The following is an 18,494-nucleotide window of genomic DNA, read 5'->3' as shown; positions in this document are numbered from 1 at the left end:
TCAACACCTAGTATGGCGTGGCGTGTTTTGGAGATGATGTGTTAAAGCCAGCTTTATTCCGTCCCACTAACACACACCATGTGTTGAAGTGTTCATAGCTCGTAACAAAAGCTAAATAAACACTGGACCCGCACAAGTGAAACTGCTACCCAATTTTCTCGTCATACGACGCTGATCAAAAGAGCTTATTTGCCAAAAAAAGTCTGTTTTAATCTCAACTCTTGCCAAATACACTGAGTCAATTATGTTGTGTGCTTTGCAACAAGTAGGTTTTTTTCCTGCCATTTGCACGGGTATGAAAGTCTCACCTCATTCCATGTTCTATCTATAGGCTCTTCTGAAAACACAATTTTAAAATAAGGGATGTATGATTTCTCAAGCAATCATAGTCATTAAAATATGGTACATACAGTATGGTACGTACAAGGGAAGAGGGGAGGGGGGGGGGTGTGCTCTGCAGTTACTGATTTGTTTACAGATTTTCTGCAAATCAGATCCTGTGGGGAAAATTCTGGTTTGTGCTCACTGGGAAATTCAGGTTTGTACCCACTATAATAATCATAACATGCATGAAAAGACATGCAGGTGAGCGTGAGTTGTTGTGCTCAGTTCTTCTGTCAAGTCTGTCATCAGACCAAACATGCAGATCATAAATATGCATCAAGCGGGTGGTGCAGAAAGTCATAAACATCATAAATAGTTTAATACATTACGTAAAACAGTCATACTGTACACCCCCACATTACTAGTGGAGCAACAAGTTTCCCAAAGAAGCTCACGGTTTCTGTCAACACTCTTGTACCCTCACAAAACACATGCAGTAATCCTGGTCTCTATACTGCCCCCCCCTGGTCAGCCTAAGGCACCTGATGGAGGGGAAAGGAACTGGTTGGAATAACGTGTTCCTTTCACGCGCTACGTCCTACCGGGGAAACTCCCCCGTCAGGTGATAAGAAGCAGCCTGGTAACTCCTCATGCATTGAAGGAAGCATGAGCTCAGTTCGGAGCTCTCCCCAGGTTGGCAGAGGGAGAGTAGCGCCCAGGATTACAAGTTTAGGCAATTGGCACTGGGTGAAAAAATGGGGTACAAAAATCGTGGGATAACTTTTTTTATGATGACACTCTTTGACAGTTTAAAATCGAGTAAGAGTTGGGGAGTAAAATGGTAAATGGTGCATTTACGGTATATAACGCCTTTATCCAAAGCGCTTTAGAATGTGCATTACATTCACCTTACTTACTTCCAACTATGTTCCAAGCAATTGTTCTCAAGATGTAGTCATTGTGAGCTTTCAAGACAGACCTATACTGAAATCTAGAGCTGCACAGTAAAGACAGGAAATGATGTCACAGTCTGGCCAGGGCAGCTCTTATCCAGACTACTGTTTGTGCAGTAGGAATGCACTTGACACTCACGCAGTAGGCGAAATGACTATTTCAGGTTTTTGCAGGCCGCTCGAGAGTCATTTGCAAACAGTGGCGGAAAGTTACTAAGTACATGTACTCAAGTACTGTACTTGAGTACAATTTTGAGGTATTTTTACTTTACTGGAGCATTTCCAGTTTCCAGTACTTTTACTTCTACTCCACTACATCTCAGAGGCAAATATTGTACTTTTACTCCACTACAATTATTTGAAAACTTCACTTACTTACTTGCAGTAACCACTTCAGCCCTATTTTATACATTGGCCATTTGAAAATAGCCTATCTACGAGCTTGTAGATCTGCTATTTTCAAATATTTGAGTACTGTTACTTTTGGTACTTTTAAGTATATTCTGATGCCAATACTTTCGTACTTTTACTCAAGCAAATTTTTTATTCCGGACTTTTACTTGTAACAGAGTATTTCTGCATTGCAGTATTGATATTTTTACTTAGCAAAAAATGTTAGTGCTTTTTCCACCACTGCTTGAGAAATGACAATAGTTCTACTGTACATTAAATGCACAATGTAAAGAATAATATACGTTCCCATACTGACAATATTTGAAACCTGCTCTTACACAAATAGGATCTTGTGTAGCAAGCTGAGCTACAACATTGCTAATCTTGTTACGTTCCATTCTTTGGCCCATTTTAAGTGCGAGAGATAAATATTACAGACGGGGAGAATAAAGTCGAGAAGAAAGGCTCTCAAGAGGCTATAAAGCCATTTATACTTCATCGTACGACAGTGTCGCATGCCGGAAATAGCAGATCTACAAGCTTGCGACGCGTCGTCGTGTGACACATTGTGGATTTGTAGATCTGCTATTTTCGCCGCGCAAAACACCAGCATACAGCGGCGTTTAATCCATTAAGACCGCGATTTCTTTGGCTATTCAAAAATAGCAGTTCTACAAGCTCATAGCACGGCACCGAGTGCCACGTTACGAGCTTTTAGATCTTCTATTTTTTTTTTATCGTGAATTTGTGCAAATCTTTGAATATATATATATTTTTAAGCAAACATTTTTAACTCAAATCTTTGCTTCTGGGGGTCCCTGGAACAGAATATTTTATCAAATACATATCATTTTGGGTGGTCCTTGACATGAAAAAGGTTTTAAGCAGCACTGATATTATAGCAACATAAGTTTTTTTTTTTTTAAACGTTAGAGATTTAGAAGACATTTGCAGAATCCCCCAGAAGCAAAGATTTGAGTTAAAAATGTTCGCTTTGAAAAAAATATATATATATATATTCAAAGATTTGCAGATTTTGCACACATTTTCAAAATCTTTTAAAAAATTGCAGATCTACAAGCTCGTAGCACGGCACTCGGTGCCGCGCTATGAGCTTGTATATCTGCTATTTTTGAATAGCCAAAGAAATAAAAAAAAATGACACAGATGCGTTCCCGGTCTTAATGGGTTAAATTAAGCATGATTGTAACAGCTCTCCACGTGACATCAAGAATCATCAGGCTCTTTCTTCTTCACACACTGAGATCAGATAAGAGCTGGTTTCAACAGACTGTCACGCTGCACAGGGGGGAGCATTATATAACCCGGTGGAGCTCTATATCACACAGGTTTTCAAAGTGGGGGTCGCAAGGGAGCGTCAAGGGGGCTAACTGGGAAGGAGAGGAAAATGAAAGAAAAAAAATAATGAAAAAAAAGATTATATCTATTTTCAATTAACTCTTTTACTGCCACGGACGCGTTTTCGAGTCAATTGGTACTTGGTCCACAGTGCCATTGACGCGTTTTTCGTTATTCAATCAGAACCAGGAGATAACGCGATCCAAAGATTTGCTGCTCCATTCACTTCCCTGTTAGGGAAATATTCTGTATCTCGGCTCCTGTGTTTTACTATGTATATTTGGCAAAACATGCTATTTTCAACTTGCTGCAACTATGGAACGGATTACCGCGATCGGATAATTTGCGGCCCACTGTGCGGACAGCGTTCACTGAAAATATTCCATGATTTTTCAAAGGTAGGTAAAAAGGGTGACACTATTACAGTTTTAATCTGCCAGTTAAACAGTTGATATATGATTATTGTACCAGTTTACCCACTGGAATGTCATTATTGTCAAATACATTTTCAGAAATGTTTTAAATTAGAAGATGGTCATATCGGTCGGTACAGCGGTTCTGGACAACCGCCTATCCGACCGACTGAAACGCCAAGCACCGCACTCGGCACTCCCTTGGGTCCTTGCTGAGGACAAAAGGGATGTCGGCTATTTTTGTATATTTCTGTTTTTGAAAGCCATTTAGCAAAAGGCTATGGCTATATTTGTGGCTCCTTGGCATGGAATGGTTTGGGGAACCCCTGCCCTAACACACAAAAAACAGCATGACACAGAGAAGGGCAGACGATGGGGTTTGTAAACAACATTACGATTCATTTCAGCCCGCTCTCCGCGTAGGGGCAGCAACAGGCCGCGTCGTCACAAAAGCTCAGAAAACACTCCACACACAATTACTGGATATGCTGCTGCTGTAATTAAAGTTCCCTTCCAGCCCCTTGAACACGGTGACCTTTACCAACGCAAACAGTCATTGTCTCGGGTGAGCTTGAGGCCTCTCCGTAGGGATATAAAAAGAGCAATTTTTCTGCCTATTTAGCATCCATGTGAAAAAGAGAAAAACAAGTTTGCGTGTAATGAGATGCACACTCGTGTACGGTATGTGCAAGAGACATGGGGACATGCAAGCAACCTCTTGGTCATCATCACAAGACATGAAGTTTGATGGATTCATATCAAGAAATCAATATGGGTCCATCTCTGCCAAGATGAGGTACATTAACTTATACATGTACTGTATAGCCAATAATGCATTCTTCTCAACTGGAACCAGCAAACCAACATTTAATCCGTGTTGCATGAAGAACAGGACAGACATTTTGCACGGCTTCTGGTGGCTTTCTCTCTCCAATGAGCCGTTTACCCACATGTCCATGGACTCTCCTCGACAGAGAGAGATTGAAAGGGACAAATCGTCCGAATTGATTTCAGACATCCTGAAACGGACGAGTCTGCACCCTCTGTGCTAAAAGCACCCTCCGGCAGTACAAGTACATGAGGCCACACAGTCGGAGCCGTTGGATGAGCTGTATGATGCTTTAGGAGACATTCTGGGGACAGAGGAGGGAACAGAGCGGCACAAGAGTTATATATATTGCTATGCACTACAGACATGGTGTATGACCCTGACATCATAAGCTGTCTGGTGAAGCTGCTGTCTAAGATTCTGCGATGCCCGTCTCCTGAACCATTTTTGACTCATGTCATGTTGAAAAGGCCAAGCCATAGCAGACTACCTGCCTGGTCTACTGTTCTCCCCCTACAGCCTATAGCAATCAATCACTTTAAGAACTCATAGCCTATTGGAACTCTGGTGTGGTCAGTATCATTATACAGGATATTGACCATGATATTGACCATGATATTGACCATAATACCAACATGATACTGACCTATACCGACATGATACCGACATGATACCGACATGATACCGACATGATACTGACATGATACTGGCCATGATACTGACATGATACTGACATGATACTGACATGATACTGCCCATGATACTGACCATGATACTGCCATGATACTGACATGATACTGCCATGATACTGACCATGATACTGCCATGATACTGACCATGATACTGACATGATACTGACCATGATACTGTCATGATACTGACATGATACTGACCTATACCGACATGATACCGACATGATACCGACATGATACTGACCATGATACTGCCATGATACTGCCATGATACTGACATGATACTGACCATGATACTGACATGATACTGACCATGATACTGACATGATACTGACCATGATACTGACATGATACTGACCATGATACTGACCATGATACTGACCATGATACTGACATGATACTGACATGATACTGACATGATACTGACCATGATACTGACATGATACTGACATGATACTGACCATGATACTGACCATGATACTGACCATGATACTGACATGATACTGACCATGATACTGACATAATACTGACCATGATACTGACATGATACTGACCATGATACTGACATGATACTGACCATGATACTGACATGATACTGACCATGATACTGACCATGATACTGACCATGATACTGACATGATACTGACCATGATACCGACATGATACTGACATGATACTGACCATGATACTGACATGATACTGACCATGATACTGACATGATACTGACCATGATACTGACCATGATACTGACATGATACCGACATGATACTGACCATGATACTGACCATGATACTGACATGATACTGACCATGATACCGACATGATACTGACATGATACTGACCATGATACTGACATGATACTGACCATGATACTGACATGATACTGACCATGATACTGACATGATACCGACATGATACTGACCATGATACTGACATGATACTGACATGATACTGACCATGATACTGACATGATACTGACATGATACTGACCATGATACTGACATGATACCGACATGATACTGACCATGATACTGACCATTATACCGACATGATACTGACCATGATACCGACATGATACTGACCATGATGGGCATGCCTGACACAGAACTCCCTACATGGGCATAAAAAGGGACACAGACAGACAGACAGACAGACAGACGGGTACAACGGGTACTCTGACAAAGGGTACAACAGGTAATGCATGCATAATCAGGTGGGACATGCATTTCCACCTTGCATTGTTCCTGGTCTATTAACACATTGGGTGCCAGAGGTTTATTAAAATATTATACGTTGAGTGCCTGCATTTCTTCCATCCACTTGCGTTATACGTTTACAGACATGGTGTATGACCCTGACATCATAAGCTGTCTGGTGAAGCTGCTGTCTAAGATTCTGCGATGCCCGTCTCCCGAACCATTTTTGACTCATGTCATGTTGAAAAGGCCAAGCCATAGCAGACTACCTGCCTGGTCTACTGTTCTCCCCCTACAGCCTATAGCAATCAATCACTTTAAGAACTCATAGCCTATTGGAACTCTGGTGTGGTCAGTATCATTATACAGGATATTGACCATGATATTGACCATGATATTGACCATGATATTGACCATAATACCAACATGATACTGACCTATACCGACATGATACCGACATGATACCGACATGATACTGACCATGATACTGCCATGATACTGACATGATACTGACATGATACTGCCCATGATACTGACCATGATACTGCCATGATACTGACATGATACTGCCATGATACTGACATGATACTGACCATGATACTGCCATGATACTGACATGATACTGACCATGATACTGACATGATACTGACCATGATACTGTCATGATACTGACATGATACTGACCTATACCGACATGATACCGCCATGATACTGACATGATACTGACCATGATACTGCCATGATACTGACATGATACTGACCATGATACTGACATGATACTGACCATGATACTGTCATGATACTGACATGATACTGACCTATACCGACATGATACCGACATGATACCGACATGATACTGACCATGATACTGCCATGATACTGACATGATACTGACATGATACTGACATGATACTGACCATGATACTGACATGATACTGACCATGATACTGACCATGATACTGACATGATACTGACCATGATACTGACCATGATACTGACCATGATACTGACATGATACTGACCATGATACCGACATGATACTGACATGATACTGACCATGATACTGACATGATACTGACCATGATACTGACATGATACTGACCATGATACTGACCATGATACTGACATGATACCGACATGATACTGACCATGATACTGACATGATACTGACCATGATACCGACATGATACTGACATGATACTGACCATGATACTGACATGATACTGACCATGATACTGACATGATACTGACCATGATACTGACATGATACCGACATGATACTGACCATGATACTGACATGATACTGACATGATACTGACCATGATACTGACATGATACTGACATGATACTGACCATGATACTGACATGATACCGACATGATACTGACCATGATACTGACCATTATACCGACATGATACTGACCATGATACCGACATGATACTGACCATGATGGGCATGCCTGACACAGAACTCCCTACATGGGCATAAAAAGGGACACAGACAGACAGACAGACAGACAGACGGGTACAACGGGTACTCTGACAAAGGGTACAACAGGTAATGCATGCATAATCAGGTGGGACATGCATTTCCACCTTGCATTGTTCCTGGTCTATTAACACATTGGGTGCCAGAGGTTTATTAAAATATTATACGTTGAGTGCCTGCATTTCTTCCATCCACTTGCGTTATACGTTTACAGACATGGTGTATGACCCTGACATCATAAGCTGTCTGGTGAAGCTGCTGTCTAAGATTCTGCGATGCCCGTCTCCCGAACCATTTTTGACTCATGTCATGTTGAAAAGGCCAAGCCATAGCAGACTACCTGCCTGGTCTACTGTTCTCCCCCTACAGCCTATAGCAATCAATCACTTTAAGAACTCATAGCCTATTGGAACTCTGGTGTGGTCAGTATCATTATACAGGATATTGACCATGATATTGACCATGATATTGACCATGATATTGACCATAATACCAACATGATACTGACCTATACCGACATGATACCGACATGATACCGACATGATACTGACCATGATACTGCCATGATACTGACATGATACTGCCCATGATACTGACCATGATACTGCCATGATACTGACATGATACTGCCATGATACTGACATGATACTGACCATGATACTGCCATGATACTGACATGATACTGACCATGATACTGACATGATACTGACCATGATACTGTCATGATACTGACATGATACTGACCTATACCGACATGATACCGACATGATACCGACATGATACTGACCATGATACTGCCATGATACTGACATGATACTGACATGATACTGACATGATACTGACCATGATACTGACATGATACTGACCATGATACTGACCATGATACTGACCATGATACTGACATGATACTGACATGATACTGACCATGATACTGACATGATACTGACATGATACTGACCATGATACTGACATGATACCGACATGATACTGACCATGATACTGACCATTATACCGACATGATACTGACCATGATACCGACATGATACTGACCATGATGGGCATGCCTGACACAGAACTCCCTACATGGGCATAAAAAGGGACACAGACAGACAGACAGACAGACAGACGGGTACAACGGGTACTCTGACAAAGGGTACAACAGGTAATGCATGCATAATCAGGTGGGACATGCATTTCCACCTTGCATTGTTCCTGGTCTATTAACACATTGGGTGCCAGAGGTTTATTAAAATATTATACGTTGAGTGCCTGCATTTCTTCCATCCACTTGCGTTATACGTTTCGTGCTGTAGAAGCCCCGACGCGGAAGTGCATGTAAACAAAGCGTGCGTGCGAGACGGCAGAGGGTCCCGACTAACGCCTGGAACAATAATATTTCCAACGCGATCCTCCATTGCAGCGTGATCGCCGATCGAAAACGGCTCGTTTCCACCACGTTAAAAAGAAATGGAGATATTAAGCTTTTAGTCAAGGAGATAACATTGAAAACGCCGACCGGGAGGATTTTTGACATGGAGCCACATCCAGCCTCTTCTTCTCTGAAACTCCTTGGGTGATGTCAAAGTTTCGTTTTAGCGCCCCACGTGGGCCACTCGTATAAAAATAGAATTGGGTCAAAAACGGTCCGGACCGTTTTCGGCACTTCTCGTTTGGATCCTCAAAAACGGTCCGGACCGTTTATGGCACTCGATGTGTTAACTCTCTCAGTGCCACGCCCCGACATATCCCGAGTTTTTCCCGAGTACCCTCAGTGCCAGCACGAGAAATCCCGAGTTTTTACTTTTGACTGTGGTCGCGCTATTCTGTATATTTTTCATGATCACTTTCGCTTCCTGACTACATCAGACTCACCCGGAGCCGGATGTAAAAAAAAAAAATCATTTCCGGGTCACGTTGTTTTTCTCCGGTGATTTTCGGCCAGAATAGGGAAAGTCACGGTTTTTCACACGGTATAAAAAGCGAACGGAGAGGTCCACGTCTACTCTCTTTGGTCTGGGTGACGATCAGTCATCGTAGTCGTGTATCGCATCGTAATTTAGCGCGATCAACGATTGTCAAAAATGTCAACATCCGGTTAGGACCGGATATGACGTCAGCCTGTTTGGGAGGGGGTGAGTGAGCCAGCGAGATCATCAATGTGTCGATTTGTTGCTCTCTACTGGTAGAACTGTATTATGGGTACTGGGGGAGTACTTTATGAAAATACTCTTGGCAGTGAAAGAGTTAAGATGTTATTTCTGAGAAAAAAAAATGCTAAAGATATTTTTGGGGCTTTTTCTGCCTTTATTGATAGTAGATAGTGGAGATAGTGGAGACGGGGAGTGACACGCAGCAAAGGTCACCTGGATAGGGATTCGAACTGCATAAGAGCCTATATGTGGTATGCGCCTGGACCGCTAGGCCAGCGGGCGCCCCCTGCTGTGATCCTATTGAGCTCCCCGGAGAACTGAGAAAATCAGACCAAGACTTACACAACCAACAACAGGGTATGGATTCAATATGTCTTTTCTATCATTTGGAAACATCTGCGGTCAACATTGAGGAGGCTGAACACCCTTGATATCAGAGAGAAATCCTCTGTAATGGAGCGTTCACACGGGCCAGATACAAAGATACAAAAATACACAGCACCTTTGTCGTTGTGTCGCTTTGTACCTGTGTTGCTCAACATGGTCGTTGACGTTCATCATCATCATCATCATCGGAGCTACAGTTGTTTCTTTGTATCTGGAAGTTGAACCCTGCTCAACTTGAATTTGTAGCTTTGTATCTTTGTCGCTATAGCTACAGCTACGAACGTATCTTTGTATCTTCATGTCGCTGGCTTCCATTGTAAAATGAAAGGTAGCATGTATCTTTTTATCTGCCCGTGTGAATGCACCATTAAAGTAGCACTGAGTGTGTCTTAAATGGACCCACCGCCATCATAGCCTGTGATGATGAGGTATGCAAATGCAAGCGATGGCTTCACCGACTCCAGTTCCCCAGGAGCTCTCATGTCAGTGCTCTATCAAGAGGAGGGGGAGTGATGGCAGAAAAAGGGCTGCTGTTTGTTTAACATGTCAGTGGTACCATGTTGTGGAGAGTATAAGAGGGAGCAGACGGAGGGGTATGGGCAGGAATTCCCTCTAGAGAAGAGGACTTGTCGTCGCCCTCAATAGCTCCAAATTTAAGCATCGGAACATTGGACAGAGCGTCACAAAATTAGATTACACCAATTGTTTTGTGTTTTTGATGTAAACACGGGGGCCCCAATGCGCTTTTATCCATCATTTTGCAAAGAATGCAATGTGCGTAGGCAAAGGAAATTGAGTATCCATCACACTTTCTTTCAGTTGCCCTTTACACATACATACACACATACACATGCGCTCATGTACGCGCAAAAATGCAGACAGACATACTTAAGTATGTGCCTCTCGTCTTGAGAACGGCACCCTATTTTGTTCTCATTTAATCTTTTTGCATTCAGTGAGAGGGCGAGTTACAAAGGGCCTAAAGCTGTCTTGGGTCATTAAACCACATTTTCTCTTCTTTCAGAAAAATAACAGAGAGAGAAAAGGAGAGAGAGAGAGAGAGAGAGAGAGAGAGAGAGAGAGAGAGAGAGATTGGAGATTTCTGGCACTTCCCGCGACAGGGGGGGGAGGCTGACAGATTAGACAGAGGTTCCTCTCGGCGAGCTGGCTATGGTGCTTCCAGAGGGTGGGCTGCTTGCTGCTCGGTGGTGCGTGGGGGCAGCGCGCAGCCCAGCCTGTCATCGTTTGACGGGCCTATCCGGAGGTGCGGTCACAGGCAGGCATGATTGATGATAAATATGTACTCACACAGGATCTAAATGCCAGCACACTCTTGGTGATTTAATCCCCTTTTCCCTCATCAAACATTCAGCCGCAGTGGATCGACTTTGGTACGGCTGTGAAAACCCAGACCTCCACTTCCCCCCCGAGGCGAACACCATAAGGCTGTCACGACTGCCGATATATGTCACAACAGAGGAGAGGGAATATGCAATGTTCTTTGATTACAACACTACTATACGGCTCGTGTATAGTGTAGATGCACTGTGTACTGAACCACACACACTGTTTTTACCAGCAAAAACTCAAGGTGAGTTGATAGTGTCACATTTTGATCTATATAAAAAACAATTTGGTATTTTTCTGCTTTCTTTAGATAGGATAGTAGACAGGAAACCAAGGGCAGAGAGAGAGAGGGGCAGAATCTCAGTGGTTCTCAACCAGTGGTCCAGGGACCACCAGTGGTCCTTGGGGGGGGGGGGGGGTACCAGGGGGTCCCCAGCTAAATTAGCATCACAATCATTTGTGATGCTAATTTAAACAATCATTTTAACCACTTAGCTTTGGCTATTCAAAAATAGCCGATATACAAGGTCATATGAGCTTGTAGATCTGCTATTTTTGAAAAATGTGTGCATATCTTTGAATATATATATATACATTTTTAACTCAAATCTTTGCTTCTGGGGGTCCCTGGCGGTACAAAACATTTTCAATTGGGGGTCCGCGGCCAAATGTATATCATATTCAGGGGTCCTTGGCATGAAAAAGGTTGAAAACACTGAACCTGGGGATGCTGTGATCAAATGGTCAACACACCATCCGGTCACCTATTGCTTGAACCCCCCCCCCCCCCCAACTCACGTAATGCAACAGAGTTTTAAAGCTTAAAACTCTGCTTTAAAATGCAAATAACTCTCTCTGTGTCATACTGTACAGGAGACAAAAGAACGAAGCCCAACTGACGTTGACTTTTCCTTTAACAATCAAATGCTAATATGCATTAAATTGTCCATGACAGTTTGCATTGATGTATCTTGGCACACAGGTATGGATGGCGTGATGCCATCTCTTCAGCATTACCATTATACAGCTGGAAATCAAATTTGTTCTAAGATTGCTCTGAACAGACAAAACGCTCCCAGTGTCTGACTGACTGAGAAGACATTACAGCAGTGGCTGTTTGACAAGATTGCCCCCTAGTGGTAATTCATGGAATATATATTTATTTCCTTTTTTTCCATTTAACCACTTAAAAACCTAGCATCCCCATTCTAGACATGTCATAATAGGCAAACATCCATGAAAATAAGTGAACCTTCGGTGAAAATAGCTGATCAACAAGCTCACAACGCATTGTAAACACACAAAGAGTTGTGAGCTTGTAGATCAGCTATTTTCGGGGAAAGAGATTTGGTGTAGAGAGGGGGAAAAAGAGAGAGCAAAGACAAAGTATAAACCCCCTGAGGGACCCCCAATCAATTATTCCCCATACCCTGGTCAATTATATAAATATATAAATAAATAATGACAATTAAATTAGATATGTAATAGAATATCTGTTCTGGGCCATACATTAACATAGAGTCTGTGAATGCTAATTTCATCATGAAAGTCGGACAGGCACTAAATCCAAGAATAAGATGGGGTCTAGATTAAACCAACCATCCCCCCCCCAATCAGAACCACAAAGAGTTCATTGTGCTTGGATAGCATATCAAAAGGAAAAGAGGGGAGTGGCAGTGATTTTCAATTACAGCTTGGCCCTCCTTGGGTTTCTGGAATCTCTCCAATATTGAACGTTAACAGTGACTTTAATAGGTTATATCAGTATTCCAATGATACAGGGGACGGAGAAATGACACAAAGTAAGAGAATGTGGTTTAGAGAATGGATTACACAGCAAAGCTCTGATCCTCACACAGTAGATCCTTGTCTATTAAGAAAAAGACATCTAAATTAACGGATTTGGACATTGTCTGGAGAAGAGATGCAAACCTTTGCCGTAGAATATCTTCAACGGCAAAGGCAGGAGCCACTTCTATGCATCTGATTTAAAGAAAAAATTACTTATTTTCTATCAATTACACACCCCATGAAGCATTGCATTCATGGAGATTATATTTGTTTTTGTCACATTCCCAAGCTAATAATTTGATCATAATAATAAAGATGCTTATGTATCCGGTAGGAGACACAAAGGAGACTCTTTGTGTCTCCTACCGGAGAGACCGCCTGTCATCAAATTATTGGCCTAGAAATGCGACCCAAAAAAATAAATCTCCATGAATTCAATGCTTCATGGGATGCGTAATTGATAGGAAATAAGTAATTTTTTGGGTGAACTATCCCTTTTGGTTATTAAACACAATAACCTACAAATGAAAACAAGTGTACCGATAGGAACAAATACACCATTTTACTCCACTTTCCTTTCTTTTTATCACTATCGGCCTATGGAGCGATTTGATTAAGGTTTGTATCATAGGTCAATGCTTTGCAATATAAAGTGACTTTGATATCAAGGAGTCGATACAATGAAACCATTTCACCTCAGGAGAAAACCTACCTGAATCTCCACGGATACACACACAACCCCCAGATCAAAGAGAGAGGTGGCCTTTGATCCATCATTGGGAATGACGGAGGAGAGATTACCATCAATCTCTCTCTCTCTTCCTTCTTCTCATCAATCTAGCTCTACACACACACACACACACACACACACACACACACACACACACACACACACACACACACACACACACACACACACACACACACACACACACACACACACACACACACACACACACACACACACACACACACACACACACACACGTCTTGATGCAACATGCAATCAATGCAGTCGCAACCCTCAGAGGACTGGCTCTCTCCCTCATGATCTGTGTGTTTGACTAATGTGAAATCTATGGTGAGGTTAGTCCATGTGCCCCCAGTGCAGTGGTGGAAAGAGTACTATTTTTTTACTTAAAGGGATAGTTCACCCAAAAAATTACTTTTTTTCTATCGATTAGTCACCACATGAAGACTTGAATTAATGGATGTTTTTTAAGCCAATAATTTGCTGACCAGCGGACCGGTAGGCAGCGGTTATGGTAGGAGACACAAAGGACACTGTTTGTGTCTCCTACCGGAACCGCTCAATAATTGGCTTAGGAATGTGACAAAAACAAAAAAAAATCCATTCATTCAAGTCTCCATGGGGTGACTAATCGATAGAGGAAAAAAAAGTCATTTTGGGGGTGAACTATCCCTTTAAGTAAAAGTATCAATACTGCAATGTAGAAATACTCTCTGTTACAAGTCTGGAATTCAAAACTCACTTGAGTAAAAGAACAAAAGTATTGGTATCAAAATGTCTTTAAAGTGCCAAAAGTCGAAAGTACTCATCATGCAGAATGTCGTCCCATTTTTTTTTCAAATGTATAAAATGTAAAAAAAAACTTTTGAAAATAGCAGATCTACAAGCTCACAATGCGTCGCGATGTGGCGCATTGTGAGCTTGTATATCGTCTATTTTCAAATGGCCGAAATGTATATAGGGCTGAAGTGGTTAATATATGTTTTGTAATAATAATCCAAATCTAAGTAACTAGGAACTAAAGTTTTCAAATAATTGCAGTGGAGTAAAAGTACAATATTTGTCTCTGAGATGGAAAATTGGAAATACTCCAGTAGAGTAAAAGTACCTCAAAATTGTACTTAAGTACAGTACTTGAGTAAATGTACTTAGTTACTTTACACCACTGCCCAAGTGTAGACTAAACACAAGACCTTCACCAGCCATCACAACTAAGTCCTGTACACCACCAAGGGTATATATAGATGATGTATGGAATGCCAACTACAGAGGTTATGCAGAGAAATGGAGAAGGAGAGCATATCATTATGTTCCAAAATGAATCAATTTGTTCCCAAATGAGATACCCACCATTTGGGGGGGAAATACTGACAGCTCCTCTTACTAAATAATTGCAGAGCGCAAATGTGAAAGCAATTATGGTACTGTACATTTAGAAAAGATGGTAGATAACTTCCTTGACTGACACAATTATAACAGTCTGTGGAGCTATATTTTTAGAGATACTGAATAAGCAGGTGATGATATTTTCATTTTCCAACAAAATGAATATACTATATGAAGTTGTTTGAAAATGTGTTCTAAATCAAATTGAATAGTGGCCTCGGAACTGTAAAGATACAACCTTCCTTCCATAGTCACATTCTTGTCTTGCTGCCTGCATACAGTACCATTTCGATGCATACAATTGGGCTGGAAAATATACACATTTTATATTGATATCGTGATAGTAGATATGATAGATAGAGTAGAGTATGGGTAGAGTAGAGTATTCGTCAGGTAATTTGGATTTCATAATATCATATCCTCAAATACCTTTTTTTTTTAAATTTCAAAACTTGTGAAATGGGACGACATTCTGCATAGTACTTTTACTTTTGGTACTTTGATACCAATACTTTTGTTCTTTTACTCAAGTAAATTTTTGAATTCCGGACTTTTACTTGTAACGAGAGTATTTCTACATTGCAGTATTGATACTTTTACTTCAGTAACAAATGTGAGTACTTATTCCACCACTGATGTTACGTATAAGATAGTTGACGCGGTCTCTTACCTTAGGCCACTTGGGGTTAAGTTGACGGGCCTTGGCAGCGTCGTCCAGAGCCGCCTGGTGCTGTCCTAATTTCAGAAGGGCCGCCGAACGGTTGCTGTAGAGGATGCAGTTCTGCGGGTCGGCCTGCAGGGCGTCGCTGTAGAGATGGACGGCAGCCTGAAAGTCCCCGCGTTGACACGCCTCGTTGCTCTGCTGTACCTTCTCCATGAACTCTGCTTTGCTGAGGCCACATCTGGTCGCTTCTTCGCCGACTACTATGCGACGGACCGGTGGTCTTCCCGCTGTCCGAGAACCAAAGATTGAAAGCTGCGGAAAATTGAAACGGAAAAGTGTAAAAGATTGGGCGAATTAATAGGAATTGTATAAAATATATGAAACGTATTGGTTGAACATGAAACATTTCTGTTCAGTGGGATATGACCACTGGATAGTGGCCTTGTGGTTAGAGTGGTCGCCGTGAATTGGGGAGGTCGGGTTCAATCCCTTGCCGAGTCATACCAAAGACTATAAAAATGGTACCCAATGTCACTGAGCTTGCACTCAGCATCAAGGGTTCGATTGGGGGAAAAGTCCCTGCAACATACTAGCATCATATCCATGGGGTGTACTTGTAAAACAAGCTGACCTCATGCTACAGAAACAGGAGATAGGCTCATGTGCTGACCTCTCGGCCACATGGCTCGGGATCGGGAACGGTTAGTTCCCAAGGGTACTTACCTTAGCGGGACAGGACTAACTCCCTTATTAGCTACCTTGAAGGTGCCCTCAAGCAACTCCACCGTTATTCTACTGTTTCTGCTTTGTGACCAAGAGTAGCGCTGACTACAGTTATACTGGTCAGCTCTCAAAGTGTGGATTTGTGCTACCATGGGAATGTGAGGCAAAGTAGTAAAGCAAATTACAGGTGGAAGAATAACGTGTGAAAATTAAAGAAGAAGAAATATCAGACTGAATGAAATCCCTGTAATTTGATGTTCTTAAGTAGGATTAGGATTCAGCCACGGCGGACTATTATTTTGTAATAATCGAAAAAGTGTTGCACATTAGCCTGAGGTTATTTGACTCAGCAAAATAAACAGATTTTCTTCTGTCCTGGCTAAAATAGGATACTATTTCAAAACGTTCTTAGTTGTGTTGAGTGACTCTTCTATAAAAATGCTCTAAGAATGAAAAAGTAATTTTGAAAAGAGAATTATATGTGGGTTCATTAAGATATACCAATGGCAACTACTTGTACTTCATACTTAAGTCCATCATTTTAAAAGCGAAGCAATCAATCCTGTGATTTTATATTCTGCAACAGGAACTACGCTTAAATTAGGGATTACCCTAGGCGTTTATGAGATTCAAAATGATTCTGTGTGACATAGTATACCTTCAATGACAAGCTAATCATATTAACTCGCAGTTAATCACTCACTTTTATAATTAATCCAGGCCTGGGGAGAGATGTACTGTAAATGGCAGTGCTACATCTGCCACCATTGTTTCTTTATCAAATGTCCAATGTACTCTTACACCCCTTTACTCAAAGAAAATGCAATTTACATTACATGTTGTTTTCTACAGGGGGTTTGGGCAATGAACCATAGTACTTGGGTATCTAACGCACAAGGAACCTCTGAGGGGGTTCAGCATTCTGATAACAGTTCTCCTTGTCTAGCTAACACCACCTCCTTTGGCACAAGACAAATTGTAGTAGAGAGACTTTATCTACTATTCTGCAGAATCTGCACCATTGCATTCCACCTCTGTGGAATGCGATAGGGTAGAATAATCACTCCAAGCCCTAACCCTGATACTTGGAGGCCACTAACCATAACCATAACCCCAACCAATCTCCACATCATCACTGACTAAGTTATCATCACCCACATTAACCCATTCGCATCTGTGTAATTTTAGATTTCTTTGGGCTATTCAAAAATAGCAGATCTACAAGCTCATAGCACGGCACCGAGTGCTGCTGAAAATGTGTGCAAATCTTTGTATATATATTTTTTAAAGCGAACATTTGTAACTGTCAAATGTCTCAAAAAATGTCTTAATTTTTCTGAAAGAAATATTGTTGCTATATCAGTGGTGCTCAAACTTGTTCTTGTCAAGGACCCCCAAAATAATGTTTTTGGCTGCCGATCCCATCAAAATATGTTGTTCCAGGGACCCCCCAGAAGCAAAGATTTGAGTTAAAAATGTTGTTTTAAAAAATATATATGTATTGAACACAAATGTTTAAGATTTTTCAAAATAGCAGATCTACAAGCTCGAGCAGAAGCTACGAGCTTGTAGATCTGCTATCTTTGAATATCCAAAGTATAAAATAGTTATAGCTCAAATCTAAAATGACACAGATGCCTTCCCGGTC

General features: G+C 41.6%; 1 protein-coding gene across 1 annotated transcript in view; it reads right to left on the bottom strand.

The window, feature by feature from the left end:
- Nucleotides 1-18,494, bottom strand: part of LOC308087860 (tetratricopeptide repeat protein 28-like) — a 369,778-nt gene that overhangs the window by 347,998 nt on the left and 3,286 nt on the right. The window contains 1 exon segment of the mRNA XM_080432067.1: nt 16,130-16,435. Within this exon segment, the coding sequence (XP_080288193.1) occupies nt 16,130-16,435 (306 nt within the window).

The sequence above is a fragment of the Gymnoscopelus braueri genome, assembly GCF_963280865.1.
Source record: "Gymnoscopelus braueri genome assembly, chromosome: 7".
In the NCBI taxonomy this organism is placed as follows: Eukaryota; Metazoa; Chordata; class Actinopteri; order Myctophiformes; family Myctophidae; genus Gymnoscopelus; species Gymnoscopelus braueri.
The sequence above is the reverse complement of the archived record's forward strand: the minus strand, read 5'-3'. Positions and strand labels throughout refer to the sequence as shown.